General features: G+C 46.4%; 1 protein-coding gene across 7 annotated transcripts in view; it reads right to left on the bottom strand.

The window, feature by feature from the left end:
* TNRC6C (trinucleotide repeat containing adaptor 6C) overlaps positions 1-16,716 on the bottom strand; it is a 344,243-nt gene that overhangs the window by 83,627 nt on the left and 243,900 nt on the right. For all 7 annotated transcript variants that reach the window (XM_075903558.1, XM_014573581.3, XM_075903557.1 and 4 more), the window contains 2 exons: positions 16,576-16,633; positions 15,012-15,157 (listed from right to left, as the gene is read on the bottom strand). In XM_075903558.1, coding sequence (XP_075759673.1) covers positions 15,012-15,157; positions 16,576-16,633 — 204 coding nt within the window. The remainder of the gene's footprint in view (positions 1-15,011; positions 15,158-16,575; positions 16,634-16,716) is intronic.

Raw genomic sequence — 16,716 nt, 5'->3', positions numbered from 1 at the left:
CTTCAGCAAAGCATAGCTTAATGCAACTTTTGCCCTGCTATGTAGACGTACCCTTAGTGAGCAAAATAGTACTGAATAAGACAGAATTTCATGTGATTCCCCAGATACTCTAGGGCTGTGTCTAGACTGGCCAGTTTTTCCGGAAAATCAGCCACTTTTCCGGAAAAACTTGCCAGCTGTCTACACTGGCCGCTTGAATTTGCGCAAAAGCACTGACTTCCTACTGTAAGAAATCAGTGCTTTTTGTGGAAATACTATGTTGCTCCCGTTCAGGCAAAAGTCCCTTTTGCGCAAATCATTTGTGCAAGAGGGCCAGTGTAGACAGCACAGTACTGTTTTGCGCAAAAAAGCCCCGATGGCTAAAATGGCGATCGGGGCTTTTTTGCGCAAAAGCGCGTCTAGATTGGCATGGACGCTTTTCCACAAAAAGTGCTTTTGCAGAAAAGCGTCTGTGCCAATTTAGACGCTCTTTTCCGAAAATGCTTTTAACGGAAAACTTTTCCGTTAAAAGCATTTCCGGAAAATCATGCCAGTCTAGACACAGCCCAGGTTCCAAAAGCAGTTTTGGAAGAAACATATAGGTGGTGTGAGTCAGAACTGGGGGTTACTGGTATGAATGGCACAATGTGGAAGATGTCATGAAAAGTCAAAAAAAGGAGAGAGTGAAATCAGGTGAGTTTATCATGAAATCAGCAGAGGTGATGCTGAAGACAAGTCCATTAACATGCTTGACTCTGATGCCGAAACAGTCAGGAAACCATCTTTCAGTAGCAAACTGTATGATACAATAAATCTCAGAGATCTGTTTGCAGTTCCATGAGTCTGGCAGTTTGTAGTCTGCCAAGAGATACCTTGAGCATGAAGCTCTTAATATGTGGAGTACACAGCTTAGTTTGTGACTCACGTTGTAAGACACATTTTTTTCTCTAACAGTTTATTCTTCACCAACTCATCAAGAACAGGATTCAGGAAGTGTGGGAGGCAGCTCAATACAGGTATCTATCAATATTGGCCCTTTGATATTTCTGCCTTTGGACAAATTTGGAATTGGGCATCTAAGATGATAATGGTCCCTTAAAGACAATCTCAGCCAAAAAGGTACATGGAGCAACTCAACAATACACAAAAAACTTATGGAACTTAATCTGTTGCACACACATGGAGAGGGGGAACTGAAGCTGCTTGGAACAAGCAATTTGGTGGTGGTATCCTATGGAAACTGCCTCTTTCAGAATCGTCTACTTTTGGCACTCTGGTGGAAGCATCACTTCTTTTGGTGATCTGGTATTCAATACCATCAATTTGGTTGGCTAATAAACCAATAGGTTCTAGAGACTTCAACTGTGAGGTGGTCAGTGCAGATTACCTCCAGAAAAGTAAGTAGCTTTTCCATGGTTAGACGGAGAGCGTCTGAAGTTATGAGGGGTGCTAACACTGAGTTCTGATATTCAGCAATGAAACTTAAGATTAGACCTTTGCTTCTAGGTAAGATCTTCTGAAATATTCTGGTCTGATTGCAAGTTTCTCCCAGAATACCCATAAGACCCCACTGACATTTGAGTTATATCTTCAAGCAAATCTTACATCTAAGCAGAACATGTTGACTCCTGTTGACTTCTATGTACAAGATAATGTGTTTGCAATCATGTGTGAAAGGCATTGCTAGGCTGGGCTGTTCTTGAAGCCACTGGTGTTCCTTTTAAAGGACAAGATGACATCCTAAAAATACAATTGACAAAGACTAAGTGCCAAAGCTTGATTCAATGCAAAACAGAATTTTAAAAAAATCTATTGTGCTGAGAAAGCAAGCCAAACAAAAGCTTTAAGGCAAATAAACATTTGGCTCCACAAATTACAGCAAGTAAGGAGGGCAGCACATCCAAGAAGTAGACTCCAATGCTGAATAGACCACAATGCATAAAGCAGAAAAGATATCCAAACAAATAAGTATTGAATAAAATCTTCAGAGTGGGAGTAGCAGAGATGGCATTGTGGCTCAACTCAGAAGACAGCTGGAGGGCATATAGCTCGGATCATCCAACAAACCATTGGCAAGCAGAAACAGAAATATTTAATAAGTTACTGGAAATGCAAGGAAAAAAAATCAGATAAAAGGATACCTGGGGACTTAATGAGACAATAGGCTAAGGGAGAGTAGGAGCAGAGACTGACTGAAGATCTTGGTGCAGCAAAGGCAGCAAGCTTGTTCACTGACCACAGACAAAGATGACCTGGCGAGTAGGGATTAGAAACTAAGGCACTGCCAATTGATGAGTTCTTAAACTTAAATACCACCACTCAAAGGGCAACGAACAAACAAACAAACATACATAACTGAAAAGTGAGTTCCTCTAGCTGCATGAAATTGAAGTATGAGAATAGTATTTTTTAAAAAATACTATTTTCTCTTAATAGCAAGATGATTAATTCCCTACCAACTTCTGCTCCATTGCACGACATTGCTGTCCTGACTTCTGGCTTACCAGAACTTCCTACTGAAGTTCTCACTTTTCCCCACAGGCTTTCCTTTGCATACTCCCTGTCGATGGCTTCACAAGGACATGAGACAGTCAGCCTCTTCTTGGCATTGGCCAAACCTCAGATCAGGAGAAGAAAGCTCAAGAGGTACATTCTCTGTGACTGTGGAGACTATTTTCAGTCCTTATTTGTCTCATGTATCCAAGCATAGCTCCAAATGGAATCCACTAACTTCTTACACTGCTTCACAGAGCATTGAGCACTGTTTGGAGGACTACGTGGCATCACCATCCAGTTATCTTATTTTATGTCTATAACCTTTACTCTTGTTCCTGTTTTTTTTATTTTGTTTAGTCCCGACCTCCCCGTACCATGAAATTAATTATTCCTCATTTTTGAGGCCCTTCATTTAGTATTAAGTACTCCTTTCACCCCTTCAGAATTTACAAAAGAGAAATGGGGGGGAGGGGGAAAAGATGGACAAGACAGATGTATCTGGAACTTTTTTATTCATTTTATTACAGCAGGTCTGGATAGTATCATGAGATGGTCGAGTTCAGGATCCTGACCAAACGAAGAAAGAACAGAAAAATATAGACCCTGGATTTCAGAAAAAACACACCGTGACTCTTTCAGGGAACTGATGGGCATGATCCCATGGGACTCTAACATGAGGGAGAAAGAGTCCAGAAGAGCTGGCTGTATTTTAAAGAAGCCTTATTGAAGGCGCAGGGACAAACCATCCTGATGTGCAGTAAAAAAATATGGTAGGTGATAAGCTTGGCTTAACAGTGAAATCTTTGGTGAGCTTAAACACAAAAAGGAAGCTTGTAAGAAGTGAAAACTTGGACAGATTACTAGGGGAGAGTATAAATATGTTGCTTGAGCATGCAGGGGTGTAATCAGAAAAGCCAAAGGGCAATTGGAATTGCAGCTAGCAAGAGATGTGAAAGGTAACAAGAAAGATTTCTACAGGCACTTTAGCAATAAGAAGGTGTTCAGGGAAGGCGCGGGACCCTTACTAAATGGTGGAGGTAACCTAATGACAGATAACATGGGAAAAGTTGAAATACTCAATGCTTTTTTTGGCTCTATCTTCAGACAAGATCAGCTCTGAGACTGCTGCACTTGGCAACCCAATATGGGAAGGAGGTGGGCAGCCCTCAGTGGAAAAAGAAGAGATTACTCACCTTGTGCAGTAACTGGAGTTCTTCGAGATGGTTGTCCCAATGAGTGTTCCACCTTAGGTGCTTCAGCACCACTGAGCTTGGAGGATTGTGACAGCAGTGTTCCTGGCCAGCTATAGGTGCAGAGAGTGTGTGCGCGCATTCTGAGGAAGCTGCCGCACAGTGCGGCCGGCCCCCCAGCTCAGTTCCTTCTCTGACCCAGGTGTGTAGTACCCGAGGCAAAGGGGAGGAGGGTGGGTGTGGAGGACAATCATATCGAAGAACTCCAGTTACTGCACAAGGTGAGTAACCTTTCCTCCTCCTTCGAAGAGTGTCCCTGTGAGTGCTTCACCTTAGGTGACTACGAAGCAGTATTCTTGTTAGGAGGTTGGAACTTCGGCTGGTGAGGATCTGTGATGGACAGTATTGTTTGTCCAAATCTTGTATCAGTCTCAGAACATTTTTGGAGCGCATAATGCTGTGTGCAAGTATGCGTTGAAGCCCATGTGGCAGCCCTGCATAGGAGTTCTGTGGGCACACCGTGTAGGAATGCTGTTGTACCTGCAATGGCTCTTATTGAGTGGGAATACACTGTATGTGGTGGCTCCCTCTGTGCTAAGGCATATGCCAGTCTTATGCATCCCGATATCCATTCTGATAATCTGTTTTGATATAGGTAGCCCCTGTGATCTCTCTGTGGATGAAATGAAGAGCTGTGGGGTCCTTCTAAATGAACTTGCAGGCAAAAGGCTAGGGCTCTACGGACGTCGAGGGAATGGAGAACCACCTCTGACATCCTTATGGGGTTTTGGGAAAAAACTGGTAAGTATAGAGATTCATTGCAGTGGAACGAGGTAAGTACTTTTGGTAGAAACTTGGGGTGGGTTCGCAGTATTAACCTGTCCTTGTGGAATATCGTGCAAGGGGAGGGTCAGCCATTAAGGCTGCCATCTCCCCCACTCGTCTGGCTGAGGTGATTGCTACCAGGAAGGCCACCTTTATCGATAAATGTAACAGCAAGCAGGTAGTGAGGGGCTCGAAGGGCTTCCCCATAAGCGCTTTCAGCACTAAGTTCAAGTCCCATGTAGGTCCTGGGTCCTGGCGAGGAGGAAAGGTATTGTGGAGTCCCTTTAGAAAATGCTTGATGGAAGTGCGGGTGATGGCTGAGTGACTCTATATAGGGCTATGAAGAGCCAAGATAGAAGCAAGGTGGACCCTTATGGAGCTTATGGAGAGGCCTGTGTTGTGTACTGTAGGATATGCGATATTCCTATGTGTATGGGTTCATAGGTATGGTTCGTGTACCATGCCTTGAATCTCTTCCATTTTTGGATGTAGGCCTCTCTCGTTGCAGGCCTTCAGGAATTTGAGTATGGCCTGAATTGCCTCTGGAATGGATCTCTCCACGTTATTCAGCCAATTAACATCCACGCCTGAAGTTTCAATTTGTGGATGTCTGGGTGTGGAATCTGGTCCCTTTGCATGAGAAGAGACGCGACCAGTGGGAATCTGTGTGGTGGACGGTCAGTCATCTGTAGCGGGTAAGGATACCATGTCTGCCCGGGCCAACTGGGTACTACTAGTATCACTTTGGCTCTGTCTTGTTTGATCTTGAGTATGAGAGGGAACAGAGGGAATGAGTATGACAGATGAGTCGTCCATCGTATGTTGAATGCGTCCCCCAGGGAGTAGGACCTATGCCTGCTCTGGAGCAATATAGGGGGCAGCGAGCATTCCTGTGGGTAGCGAATAGCTCCAGCACTGGGAATCCCCACATCTTGAATAGGTAGGTGAGCATTGATCAGTTTATCTCCCACTCGCCACGGTGTTGTCTTTGCCTGGTAGATATGTTGTAACTATAGTTATGTTCTGTATGATGCACCATTCCCATAGGCGCATGGCCTCCTGCCATAAATGGAAGGATCATGCCTCCCCTCCCCACCTGTTGATATAGTACGTTGTGGTGATGTTGTCTGTCAGAATCTGAACTGTTTTGTTCTGGATTAGTGGAAGGAAGTGCATGCACGCATTCCTGACTGCCCTCAGTTCCAGTAAGTTTATGTGGTTTCCTTGTGAGTCCATTGACCTTGGACCACCTTGTGATTTGTGTGTGCCCTCCATCCTAGGAGTGAGGCATCCGTCGTTATTGTAATTGATGGTGTGCTATGTTGGAACAGCACTCCCACGCATATGTTGTTGTGTACTGTCCACCATGCTAGGGATGATTTTATCCTGTTCAGTATGGACAGCAGTTTGTGAAATGGGTGGGTTCGTTGGCGATAGCCTGTGTGTAATCAGGCCTGAAGTGGTCTCATGCATAGGCGAGCATAGGGTACTATGAATGTTGTAGCTGCCATGTGCCCCAGTATTTGTAGGCATTGCCTTGTTATGATTGGACTGTTCTGTGCTGTTGCTATCAGGTCTTTGATGGTCATCCATCTATGGTGAGGCAAGCAAGCTGTGGCTGTCGTGCAGTCCAGATGTTCACCTATGAACTCCAGTGATTGTATTGGGGTAAAAATGTACTTTGTGGTGTTTATCTGTAGACCGAGATTTTTGAAGTGTGTTTGTGCTAGCGTGACTGCTTGCTATACTTCTTACTGTGTGTGGCTTGCTATGAGACAATCATCAAGATATGGGAATATCGAGATCCTGTTCTTGTGTAAATGTGCGGGGACCACTGCCAGTACCTTTGAAAATACTCTTGGAGATACTGATAGTCGGAATAGAAGTACCCTGTACTGGAAGTGTCTGTTTTTTATTGTAAACTGTAGGAATCTTCTGTGTGCTGGGTGTATGGATATATTGGAAATGAGCAGCCTGAAGGGCGAGGGTAGACAGCCATGCTCCTTTCTCTAAGGCAGGTATTATGGTCGCGAGGGTGACCATCTTGAAACGTTGGTATTTGACAAAGTGGTTGAGCTTGCGTAGATCTAGTATTGGTCTCCAACCACCCAACTTTTTGGTGGTGAGGAAATAATGAGAATAGAATCTTCTGCCCCTGTATTGTTCCAGTACCTCCTCTATAGTCCCCAGGCTGAGTAAGTGTTCTGCCTCTTGAAGAAGCAATATCTCACGAAAAGGGTCCCTGAAGAGGGATGGGGAAGGAGGGTGGGGTTGGTTATGAATGGGATGCAGTATCCTGTTTTCACTATTTCCAGCACCCACCTGTCGGTAGTAATGGCCGACCATGCTGTATAAAAGTCAGCTAGTCTGTTGCCAAATACTGTGGATGAAGTGGATTGCTGCCTGAGTGTATGTCTACACTACCCTCCTAGTTCGAACTAGGAGGGTAATGTAGGCATACCGCACTTGCAAATGAAGCCCGGGATTTGAATTTCCCGGCCTTCATTTGCATAAGCGGGGAGCCGCCATTTTTAAAACCCCGTTGGTTCGAACCCCGTGCAGCGCGGCTACACGGGACACGAACTAGGTAGTTCGAACTAGGCTTCCTAGTTCGAACTACCGTTACTCCTCATTTCACGAGGAGTAACGGTAGTTCGAACTAGGAAGCCTAGTTCGAACTACCTAGTTCGTGCCCCGTGTAGCCGCGCTGCACGGGGTTCGAACCAGCGGGGTTTTAAAAATGGCGGCTCCCCGCTTATGCAAATGAAGGCCGGGAAATTCAAATCCCGGGTTTCATTTGCAAGTGCGGTATGCCTACATTACCCCGCTAGTTCGAACTAGGAGGGTAGTGTAGACATACCCTGAGAGATTTCAGGGCTATCAGACCCTCGACCAACACTTCAAAACTGTTTCCTAGATGTTGATGGTTGCTGGGCAGAGGCTTGGTCGATGGGCTGTCTCCGCCTGTTTTGTCTCGGATGTTGTCTGTTATCGTACTGACGTTGGTGTTGATTGAATAGTGTGTGTCTGTATCATTGTTGGAATGACCTGTTTTGCTTTCTTCTCACAACAGGTACCTGAATATCTAAGGTTCTGAGGGTAGTCCTTGAGTCCGTCAAAGTGTGCAGAGATGTATTTCTGGACTCTGCAAAGAGCTTTGTACCATCCAGGGCTGGACGGAGGCATGGGCAAGCCGGGCAGCTGACCAGGGCGTCAACTGATAGGGGGGGCGCCTGATGGCAGCTGTAAGAGGTGCGCGGCATCTCTTACAGCTGCCATCAGGCACTGAGTGCCCGGCTCCCGCAGCACCGGCCCCGCAGCGCCGGCCAACAGCGCCCTTCCCCCCACGGCGCCCTAAATGGCCCGGCGCACGCGCCAGCAGCCATACCAGGGCCGCGCATGTGCTGTGCGCCCCAGGGGTGGGCCTGCACACCCTAGGGGGGCGGGCCTACTCCCCACAGGCGGGCCTGTGCATGCCTATGCCTGGGGCGCCAGAATGCCTTGGGCCGGCCCTGGTACCATCGAATGGGAGGTCTTTTATGGTGGACTGAACCTCTCTGGGAAAACCCGACAGCTGGAGCCAGGAGGCTCATCTCATTACTACAGCTGTTGCAAGTGATCTGGCTGCTGTGCCTGCAGAGTTGAGCATGGCCTGCAGGGCAGTAAGGCATATTAGCGTGCCCTCTTTAATGTTTGTTTTAAATCAGTGTTTCTTAAACTATGTTCTGCAGAACACTGGTGTTCCGTGAACAACTTGCAGGTGTGCCGCGACCTCTTCTTTGTTTTTGTCTTTTTTTGTCTGACAATTTTTTTTTGAAGAAAATTCATAGGTGTTCCGCATAAAAAAAATATTATTGTTCAGTGTTCCGTGGTCTGAAAGGCTATGTCTGGACTGGCATGATTTTCCGGAAATGCTTTTAATGGAAAAGTTTTCCGTTAAAAGCATTTTCGGAAAAAAGCGTCTAGATCGGCACAGATGCTTTTCCACAAAATCTAGACGTGCTTTTCCGCAAAAAAGCTCCGATCGCCATTTTCGCGATCGGGGCTTTTTTGCGGAAAAAAAAATCTGAGCTGTCTACACTGGCCCTTTTGCACAAAACTTTTGTGCAAAAGGACTTTTGCCCGAACGGGAGCAGCATAGTATTTTCGCAAGAACACTGAATCGTACATGAGATCGTCAGTGCTTTTGCGGAAATTCAAGCGGCCAGTGTAGACAGCTGGAAAGTTTTTCCGGAAAAGCGGCTGATTTTCCGGAAAAACTGGCCAGTCTAGAAACAGCCAAAAAGAAACACTGTTTTAAATTGATCTCTCTTGTTGTCCAGCAGAGAGTCAATAAAGGTTGTCAGTTGGTCAAAGATCTCGTGTGTGTATTTTGCTAATAATGCTGTGTAGTTAGCAATTCTCATTTGGAGGCTTGCCAATGAATAAGCCTTTTTTCCCCATTGCGTCTAACCTTTCAATCCTTATCATATGGAGTTATTCGTGCTGTCTGTTTTCCCCTCTGGTTCGCGGCTTCTGATACCGGGTGAGAAAAGAAATTCTGCCCCCTTGGGAGAAATGTAGTATTTCCTACCTATGCACTTAGAAGAGGGGGTGGTTTAGGCCAGTTTGAGTCATATATTTTTGGCAGGGTACATGATTGCCTCATTCATGGGAATGGCCAACTTTGGATAATAGGATGTTTGTAGGATGTTTTATAAGCTTGTGTTGTGTCTGTGGCACGTCTGAGAGAGAGAGAGAGAGAGAGAGAGATCTCAAGGGTGTCAGTAACTTTTAAAGAGGTCTTGGAATGACTTAAAATCATCACCCATATTTGGTGTCTGGGTTATGATGGTATCCTCTGGAGACGCGGAGAAATTCTGTGTGGGCGGGGAAGGAGAAGACCACTGTTCTTCACCCACATAGTCCAGTTCCTGTTCCTCCGTATCAGAGCTGTATTGCTCTATGGTATGGCCATTAGGTGCCTATAACCTTGGTGTTTGGCTCCTATGCTGTGGTTGGGTAGGCTGTTGTTGCCTGTAAGCTGCCCGTGGGTCCCAACATGGTCAGGTAGGCAGAAATTGAGTTGGAAACCATGGTGATATCTGCCATTGTTGGGTGTGTTTTTGTGCTTCTTGAGAGGTGCTTTTAATGAGATGGTTTGTAAAATGTCTCCTCATTATCACTGAGTAAGGAGGCGATAAAAACTGGCTGGTGAAATTGACAGGTTGCACCATGAGACGTTTGGTGTACTGCCGGTGCTGAAGAGAGGCAATCCTGATATGGAGGTGATTGAAAGCTCTGCTGCAGTTGTAAATTGCGGTGGGTAGCTGTGAGGGACAGGCGGCTTGTGGTGTGGAGAGCGGTGTAACTGGGAATGCCAGCTGACTATAAAGCAAGAGCAGTGCTGGGTACACTTGCGGTGCTGGCAGAGCCACCTTCATTGATTTGCTCGCGCTCAGAGTCTTGTGCGAGTGGTGTCTGCTCGGCACAGAAGCTGGTACCGCAGCTGTTTGGCTCCTTGCTGCTGCTGAGGCTTTGTGCTTTGCCTCAGGCAGTTTCTGTGAGGAGTGCTGTGAATGTTTAGGGCTCTGGCTTTTCTCCTTGCTGGTTCCTGCCGTTTGTTGTTTGTTATAACCCATCTGCGGAGTTGCCGGTGCGGCATTTTTGTGAGGAACACACTTCCTCAATGGGGAGTCAGTCCCTGAGGAAGGATAGGGCTGTTTCTTGTTTTCATTTTCACAGTCCTTAGGGCTTGACCTGGTATGCGCCGCCACCTCTGACTTCGTCCCAGGTGACATGTGTCTGGGAGGAGTGGATTGCTCTAGGTCAGACATTGACCGAGCTTTTCTCTCCATCTGGAGCAGCTTCAGTTGTAGCTCCCTTGATCTCCTGGATTGGGCTGTGAGCTTTTGGCAGGGTGGGCAATGGCCTGGGAGGTGTTCACCCAGACAGCGAATACACTCCATGTGCCCGTGAGAAATTGAAAAGGATAGCCTTAAGCTCGTACACTTTTTAAACCCAGATGAGCCCAGCATATCCCAGAAAGCCGGACTATGCAGGCTTAGTGCACAGTTGCTCACTTTCCGACATTGTGTCAGTTTCTTATTTTTTTTTTTAAATAAGAAACTAGAAGGTCTGAGGAGTTAGGAAGAATTCCTGAGATAATTTTTGAGTAAGTACAGAGGAAAGATGTGGTTGAAAGGAAGACTGCTGATCAGCGACTGCAGCTGACAGCCATCGAGAAGGAACTGAGGAGGGGGGCCAGCTGCACATGCGCAGTAGCTTCCCCAGAACGTACACACAGACTCTCTGCATGTGTGGCTGGTCAGGGGTACTGCTGTTGCAAATCTCCAATCCTGAGCTCAGCGGTGCTGAAGCACCGAAGGTGGAGCACCCACAGGGACACTCCTCAAAAAACAGGTTAAGAACTATTTAAAGACACTGGACATACCCAGATGCATGGGGCCATAGCTAATGCACGGATGCTGAGGGAGTTGGCTGATGTGATTGCCATGTGCTCCAGCCATGTACTTTGAAAACAAATGGCAATTGGGGGAGGTCATAGATGACTGGAAAAAGGCAAATGTAGTGCACATCTTTAAAAAAGGGAAGAAGGAAAATCTGGGGAACTACAGACCCATCAGCCTCACCTCAGTCCCCAGAAATAGGATCCTTAATGTGATGCATTGTGATGCACTTGGAAGAAAGGAAAGTGATCAGGAATAGTCAACATGGATTCACCAAGGGAAAGTCATGCCTGACCAACCTGATTGCCTTATATGATGGGGTAAACTGGCTCTGTGGATCTGGGGAAGTAGGTGGATGTGAAATACGTAGACTTTAGCAAAGCTTTTGATATGATCTCCCACAGTATTCTTGCCAGCAAGTTAAAGGAGTATGTATTGGATAAATGGACTGTAAGGTGGACAGAAAGGTGGCTAGATTGTTGGGCTCAGCAGCAAGTGATCAATGGCTCAATGTCTGGTTGGTGGTTGGAATCAAGCAGATTGCCCAAGGGTTGGTTCTAGGGCCAGTTTTGTTCAACATCTTTATTAATGACCAGGATAAGGGGATGGATTGCACACTCAGCAAGTTCATGGATGACAGTGAGCTAGAGGTTTCAGAGGAGTAGCCGTTTTAGTCTGTAACTGGAAAAGCTTAACAACTAGTCTTGCCACACCTTAGAGACTAACAAAAATGTAGTTGGTATCATGAGCTTTCATGGTGGGTTATGCCCAGAAAAACTCATGATATCAACTATATTTTTGTTAGTCTCTGTGGGTATGTCTACACTAGCCCCCTAGTTCGAACTAGGGAGGCTAATGTAGGCATCCGAAGTTGCAAATGAAGCCCGGGATTTAAATATCCCAGGCTTCATTTGCATCTTCCCGGGCACCGTCATTTTTAAATGTCCCTTAGTCCGAACTCCGTGCGCGTGGCTACATGCGGCACGGAGTAGGTAGTTCAAATTAGGATCTCTAATTCGAACTACCGGTACACCTTGTTCTACGAGGAGTAATGGTAGTTCAAATTAGAGATCCTAATTCGAACTACCTACTCCGTGCCGCGTGTAGCCGTGGGCACGGAGTTCAGACTAAGGGACATTTAAAAATGGCAGCGCCCGGGATAATGCACATGAAGCTCGGGATATTTAAATCCCGGGCTTCATTTGCAACTTCGAATGCCTACATTAGCCACCGTAGTTTGAACTAGGGGGCTAGTGTAGACATACCCTAAGGTACTGCAAGACATTTAAAACTTTTTACTAAGCTAGAGAGAGGAAGATATGCTGGAGGGCAGAAATAGGGTGTAGAGAGACAAAGACAAATTGGAGGATTCGGCCAAAAGAAGTCTGATGAGGTTCAACAAGGGCAAGTGCAGAGTCCTGCACTTGGGACGGAAGAATCCCAAGCTCTCAGAGGGTATGTCTACACTACAATGTTAGTTCGAACTAACGGATGTTAGTTCAAACTAACATTCATAGGCGCTACACTAGCGCTCCGCTAGTTCGAATTTAAATCGAACTAGCAGAGCGCTTAGTTCGAACTAGGAAAACCTCATTTTACGAGGACTAAGCCTAGTTCGAACTTACTAGTTCGAATTAAGGGGTGTGTAGCCCCTTAATTCGAACTAGTGGGAGGCTAGCCCTCCCCAGCTTTCCCTGGTGGCCACTCTGGCCAACACCAGGGAAACTCTATTGCCCCCCTCCCGGACCCGGACCCCTTAAAGGGGCACGGGCTGGCTACGGTGCCCCTGCCAGGTGCAAGCCTGCCAGCACCCAGCCAGCAGACCCTGCACCTGGCACGGCACAGAGCCACCCACCCGATGCCCCCCAGCCCTCCCCCTCTTCCCGGGACCAGGCTGGCGGCTCCCGGGAGCTTGCCCAGGACCGCAAGAGGCGGGCACCTTCCTGGGCTAGTGCAGACATCGTGGACCTCGTCCATGATCTCCGCACTAGGCACAGGAAAGTGGCCGTCTAGGGCAGGAGAGCTGCCAGCCTGGCCACCCAGGAGCAGGTGTGCATGAAAATCAAGGGGGTCCACTGAGACCCCCGACCCTGAGCTTACAATGGCCGTACTGGGTCAGACCAAAGGTCCATCTAGCCCAGTAGCCTGTCTGCCGACAGCGGCCAACACTAGGGACCCTGGAGGGGATGGACCGAAGACAGTGACCAAGCCATTTGTCTCGTGCCATCCCTCTCCAGCCTTCCACAAACTTTGGGCAGGGACACCACTCCTACCCCCTGGCTAAGACTACTCCATGGAGCCAACCTCCATGACTTGATCTCACTTCCCTTTAAACTCCGTTCTAGTTGTAACCTTCACAGCCTCCTGCAGCAAGGAGTTCCACAGGTTAACTATTTGCTTTGTGAAGAAGAACAACTTTCTCTTACTAGTTTCAAGCCTGCTACCCATTCCTTTCCTTTGGTGTCCTCTAGTCCTTCTTTATGGGAACTCATGAAGAACTTTTATGAATGCACCCTCTCCACCCAACCCCTGCTTTTAGAGACCTCTATCCTGTCCCCGCTCCATCTCCTCTTTTCTAAGCTGAACAGTCCCAGTCTCTGTAGCCTCTCTTCATCTGGGACCTGTTCCCAACCCCTGATCATGTTAGTTGCCCTCCCCTCTCCCAGCCTTTCTCTTCCCCTCTCCCACCTCCTTTTCCCAGTCTCCCCCAGTTTTGTTCAATAAAGACAGAGTCAATGTTGGAAGAAACGTTATCTTTATTTTGTACATCAATAAGAAGGAGGGCTAGGGAAGGGTAAGTGGAAGGAGGTGAGGGAGGAATGGGGTACGAGCCCCTGATGGGGAGGACTGGGCTGGCTCTGCGGGCTTCTGGGGGTGGAAGCTCTCCTGCAGCCCCCCGATTGCCCCCTCTCGCCAGATGGCAGCCTGCGGCAAGTGCAGCCGGTCTGATGGCCGAGTGCTGTGATGTGCCCAGTGTGGGCACTCCGGGCACTCCAAGCCAGGACTGGTTTTCAAGTGGGGCATCCTGAGAACTGTCTGTCCGGGGTGCGGGTTGGGTCCCTTTAAGTGCAGCCCTCGGCTAGCCTGAGAGAGCATCTCCACGCTCTAAGTACTCCTGTGATGCCCTGCCGGCACTGCTTCCGGCCATCCTTAAGCCCTGTTCAGGGTCCACTCAATGTGGACATGCTAGTTCGAATTAGCAAAACGCTAATTTGAACTAGTTTTTAGTTCTAGACGCGTTAGTTCGAATTAGCTTAGTTCGAATTAACTAATTCGAAGTAAGTTAGTTCGAACTAACTCTGTAGTGTAGACATACCCATATAGGCTGGGGACCAAATGGCTAAGAAGCAGTTCTGGAGAAGAGGACCAGGGGATTACAATGGATGAGAAGCTGGATACCAGTCAAGAGTGCGCCCTTGTAGCCAAGAAGGCTAACGGCATATTGGGGTGGATTAGTAGGAGCATTTCCAGCAGATTTGGGGAAGTGACTTTTCCCCTTTATTTGGCACTGGTGAGACCACATCTGGAGTACTGTGTCCAGTTCTGGGCCCCCCCATTACAGAAAGGATGAGAATGCATTGAAGAAAGTCCAGCACAGGGCAACAAAAATGATTAGGTGGCTGGAGCACATTGCTTATGAAGAGGCTGAGAGTTTTGATAGTAGTCTTCAACTACCTGGAGGGGGGGCTCCAAAGAGGATGGAGAGGGGCTGTTCTCAGTGGTGACAGATAACAGAATGAGGAGTAATGGTCTCAAATTGCAGTGGGGAAAGTCTAGGTTGGATACTTGGAAAAACTACTTTACTAGGAGGGTGGTGAAGCACTGGAATGGGTTACCTAAGGAGGTGGTTGAATCTCCATCCCTAGAGGTTTGTAGGTCCTGGTTTGACAAAGTCCTGGCTGGGATGATTAACTTGGGATTGATCCTGCTTTAGCAAGAGGTTGGATTCAATCACCTCCTGAGATCTCTTCTATCCCTATGATTCTAAACAGTCAGCAGAAATCAGTACCTCTTCTCACGCCCTGGTTCATCACTACTGATTTATAAATTATACTCATACTTTTGATTTTACCTTGTCAAGGAAGGTGGGGCGGTCCAAGGAAGACTCTTTGGAGATTGGTGGTGGGCGGCAGCCAAGGGTTTTGGTGACCATTCCATTATAATCAGTCACTCCCATGCCACGCTTGTCGATTTCCACCTTCTTTTCCAGCAGAGCACCTGCATAGAAGGGAAGAATGGAAACACGGAAAGGACTGGTGATACAAGGTGCAAGTGATTCTGCAAAAACTTCTGAAACCTGTAGCCTGCTAAGATATATTTTTCCTACCCTTTTTATATTTTTAATAGCATGCTAGTAATGCAAGGGGCCTACAGTTAAATTTTCTGTATGATTTAGCTTTAGCAGAAATATGGTAGTTTGATGATAAAATATATTTGTTATTTTCCAAGATATGTATTGTGTAAGGGCCTTTGCGGTTAGCTTGACAAGTATTTGGGGGACCACTACTCAATTTTGATTGGCACAAGTAAGCGGAATCTGCAAACTCCCACCAACTGACTTTTCATATTTCACAAAATTAAGGTGCCAGATTTCCTGCACTTAACCACAATGTTCCCACTTCTTTTCTCTTTTCTGGGAATTGGTCCAAAAAGATGTCACTCTTTGCTTATACTTATTCATAAATTCTCCCCACCTTTCTTCAAATCAGTTATAGGAATCCACAGAAATCTTAGGATACCAGGCCCAACTTTGGGTAAGGGGTTGGACATCTGGGATATTTTGGTGCCAAAAGAGAAATATAGGCCAGGGATTAGGGAAGTCGAGGCTGCTGCAGTTGTCGCTGACAGAGCCCGCTCTAGAGTGTGACCTGTTTTCTCTCAAGGTCAGAAACCAAATACTTATCTCTATTCTATCTTTATATTTCTATCTTGCTTCATTTATTTTGTTTAAGTCTTGTTTTTAGTCTCCCATACTCCACCTGCTCCAAGGCCTTTCAGGCGAAGGGAGGCTGGTCCTTCAGCCTTTGAGGAGACTAAGATCCTGTGGGTATGAAATGCTGTTAGGTAATTAGAATCTGTAAACTGAAATAAGTATAGTTTGATTTTGTTAGTGCCATCTGTAGAAGAAATTCAATTAATCTGGAAGTTCAGTACCATATTCTTTGTGGTTTTTGTAATCGTTATTCCCATGACAACAACATTTATTTTGATTGCATTTCCTAGTCGGAAGTGTGACTGTCAATCATCTGCAGACCCTCACGAGGGGGAATCTTATGGTTCAACCCACCTGTAACCTATGATAGAGAGGATGAATTTAGAGTCTCTGGTCAGATTGGCGAACCTTACCCACTTAAATTCTACTATAGTTCCTTCCCAGGCTAAAACCAAAACACTAATATCAGTTATACACCAATTACAATTAATAATTTTAAGTGGAAAGCTAAAATACACTGTCTTTGAAAACACTACATATTACACTCCAGTGTTTGGTTTGAAAACAGTCACTAAAATGCGTTTCCTTAAAATGCCCTTTCGAAAAGGAATGCTAATTTAACAGGAACAGATCAAACTACATAATCATGTATCCATTCTCTGAAATGCCTTTTCTGAAAGGTGTTGGTTAGAAAGACACTTACTCATGGCCTGATCAAGATTCATATTGTTGCTCTTCAAGGCCTCTTCAGCTGGCTCTCTCTGCAAACAATAATGTGGGTTTGGTGATATTGTGTTTCACACAAGAATACAAACAAAATAGGAAATTTCAAGACTGTCTTCAA

Source organism: Pelodiscus sinensis, chromosome 20, assembly GCF_049634645.1.
Source record: "Pelodiscus sinensis isolate JC-2024 chromosome 20, ASM4963464v1, whole genome shotgun sequence".
In the NCBI taxonomy this organism is placed as follows: Eukaryota; Metazoa; Chordata; order Testudines; family Trionychidae; genus Pelodiscus; species Pelodiscus sinensis.
The sequence above is the reverse complement of the archived record's forward strand: the minus strand, read 5'-3'. Positions and strand labels throughout refer to the sequence as shown.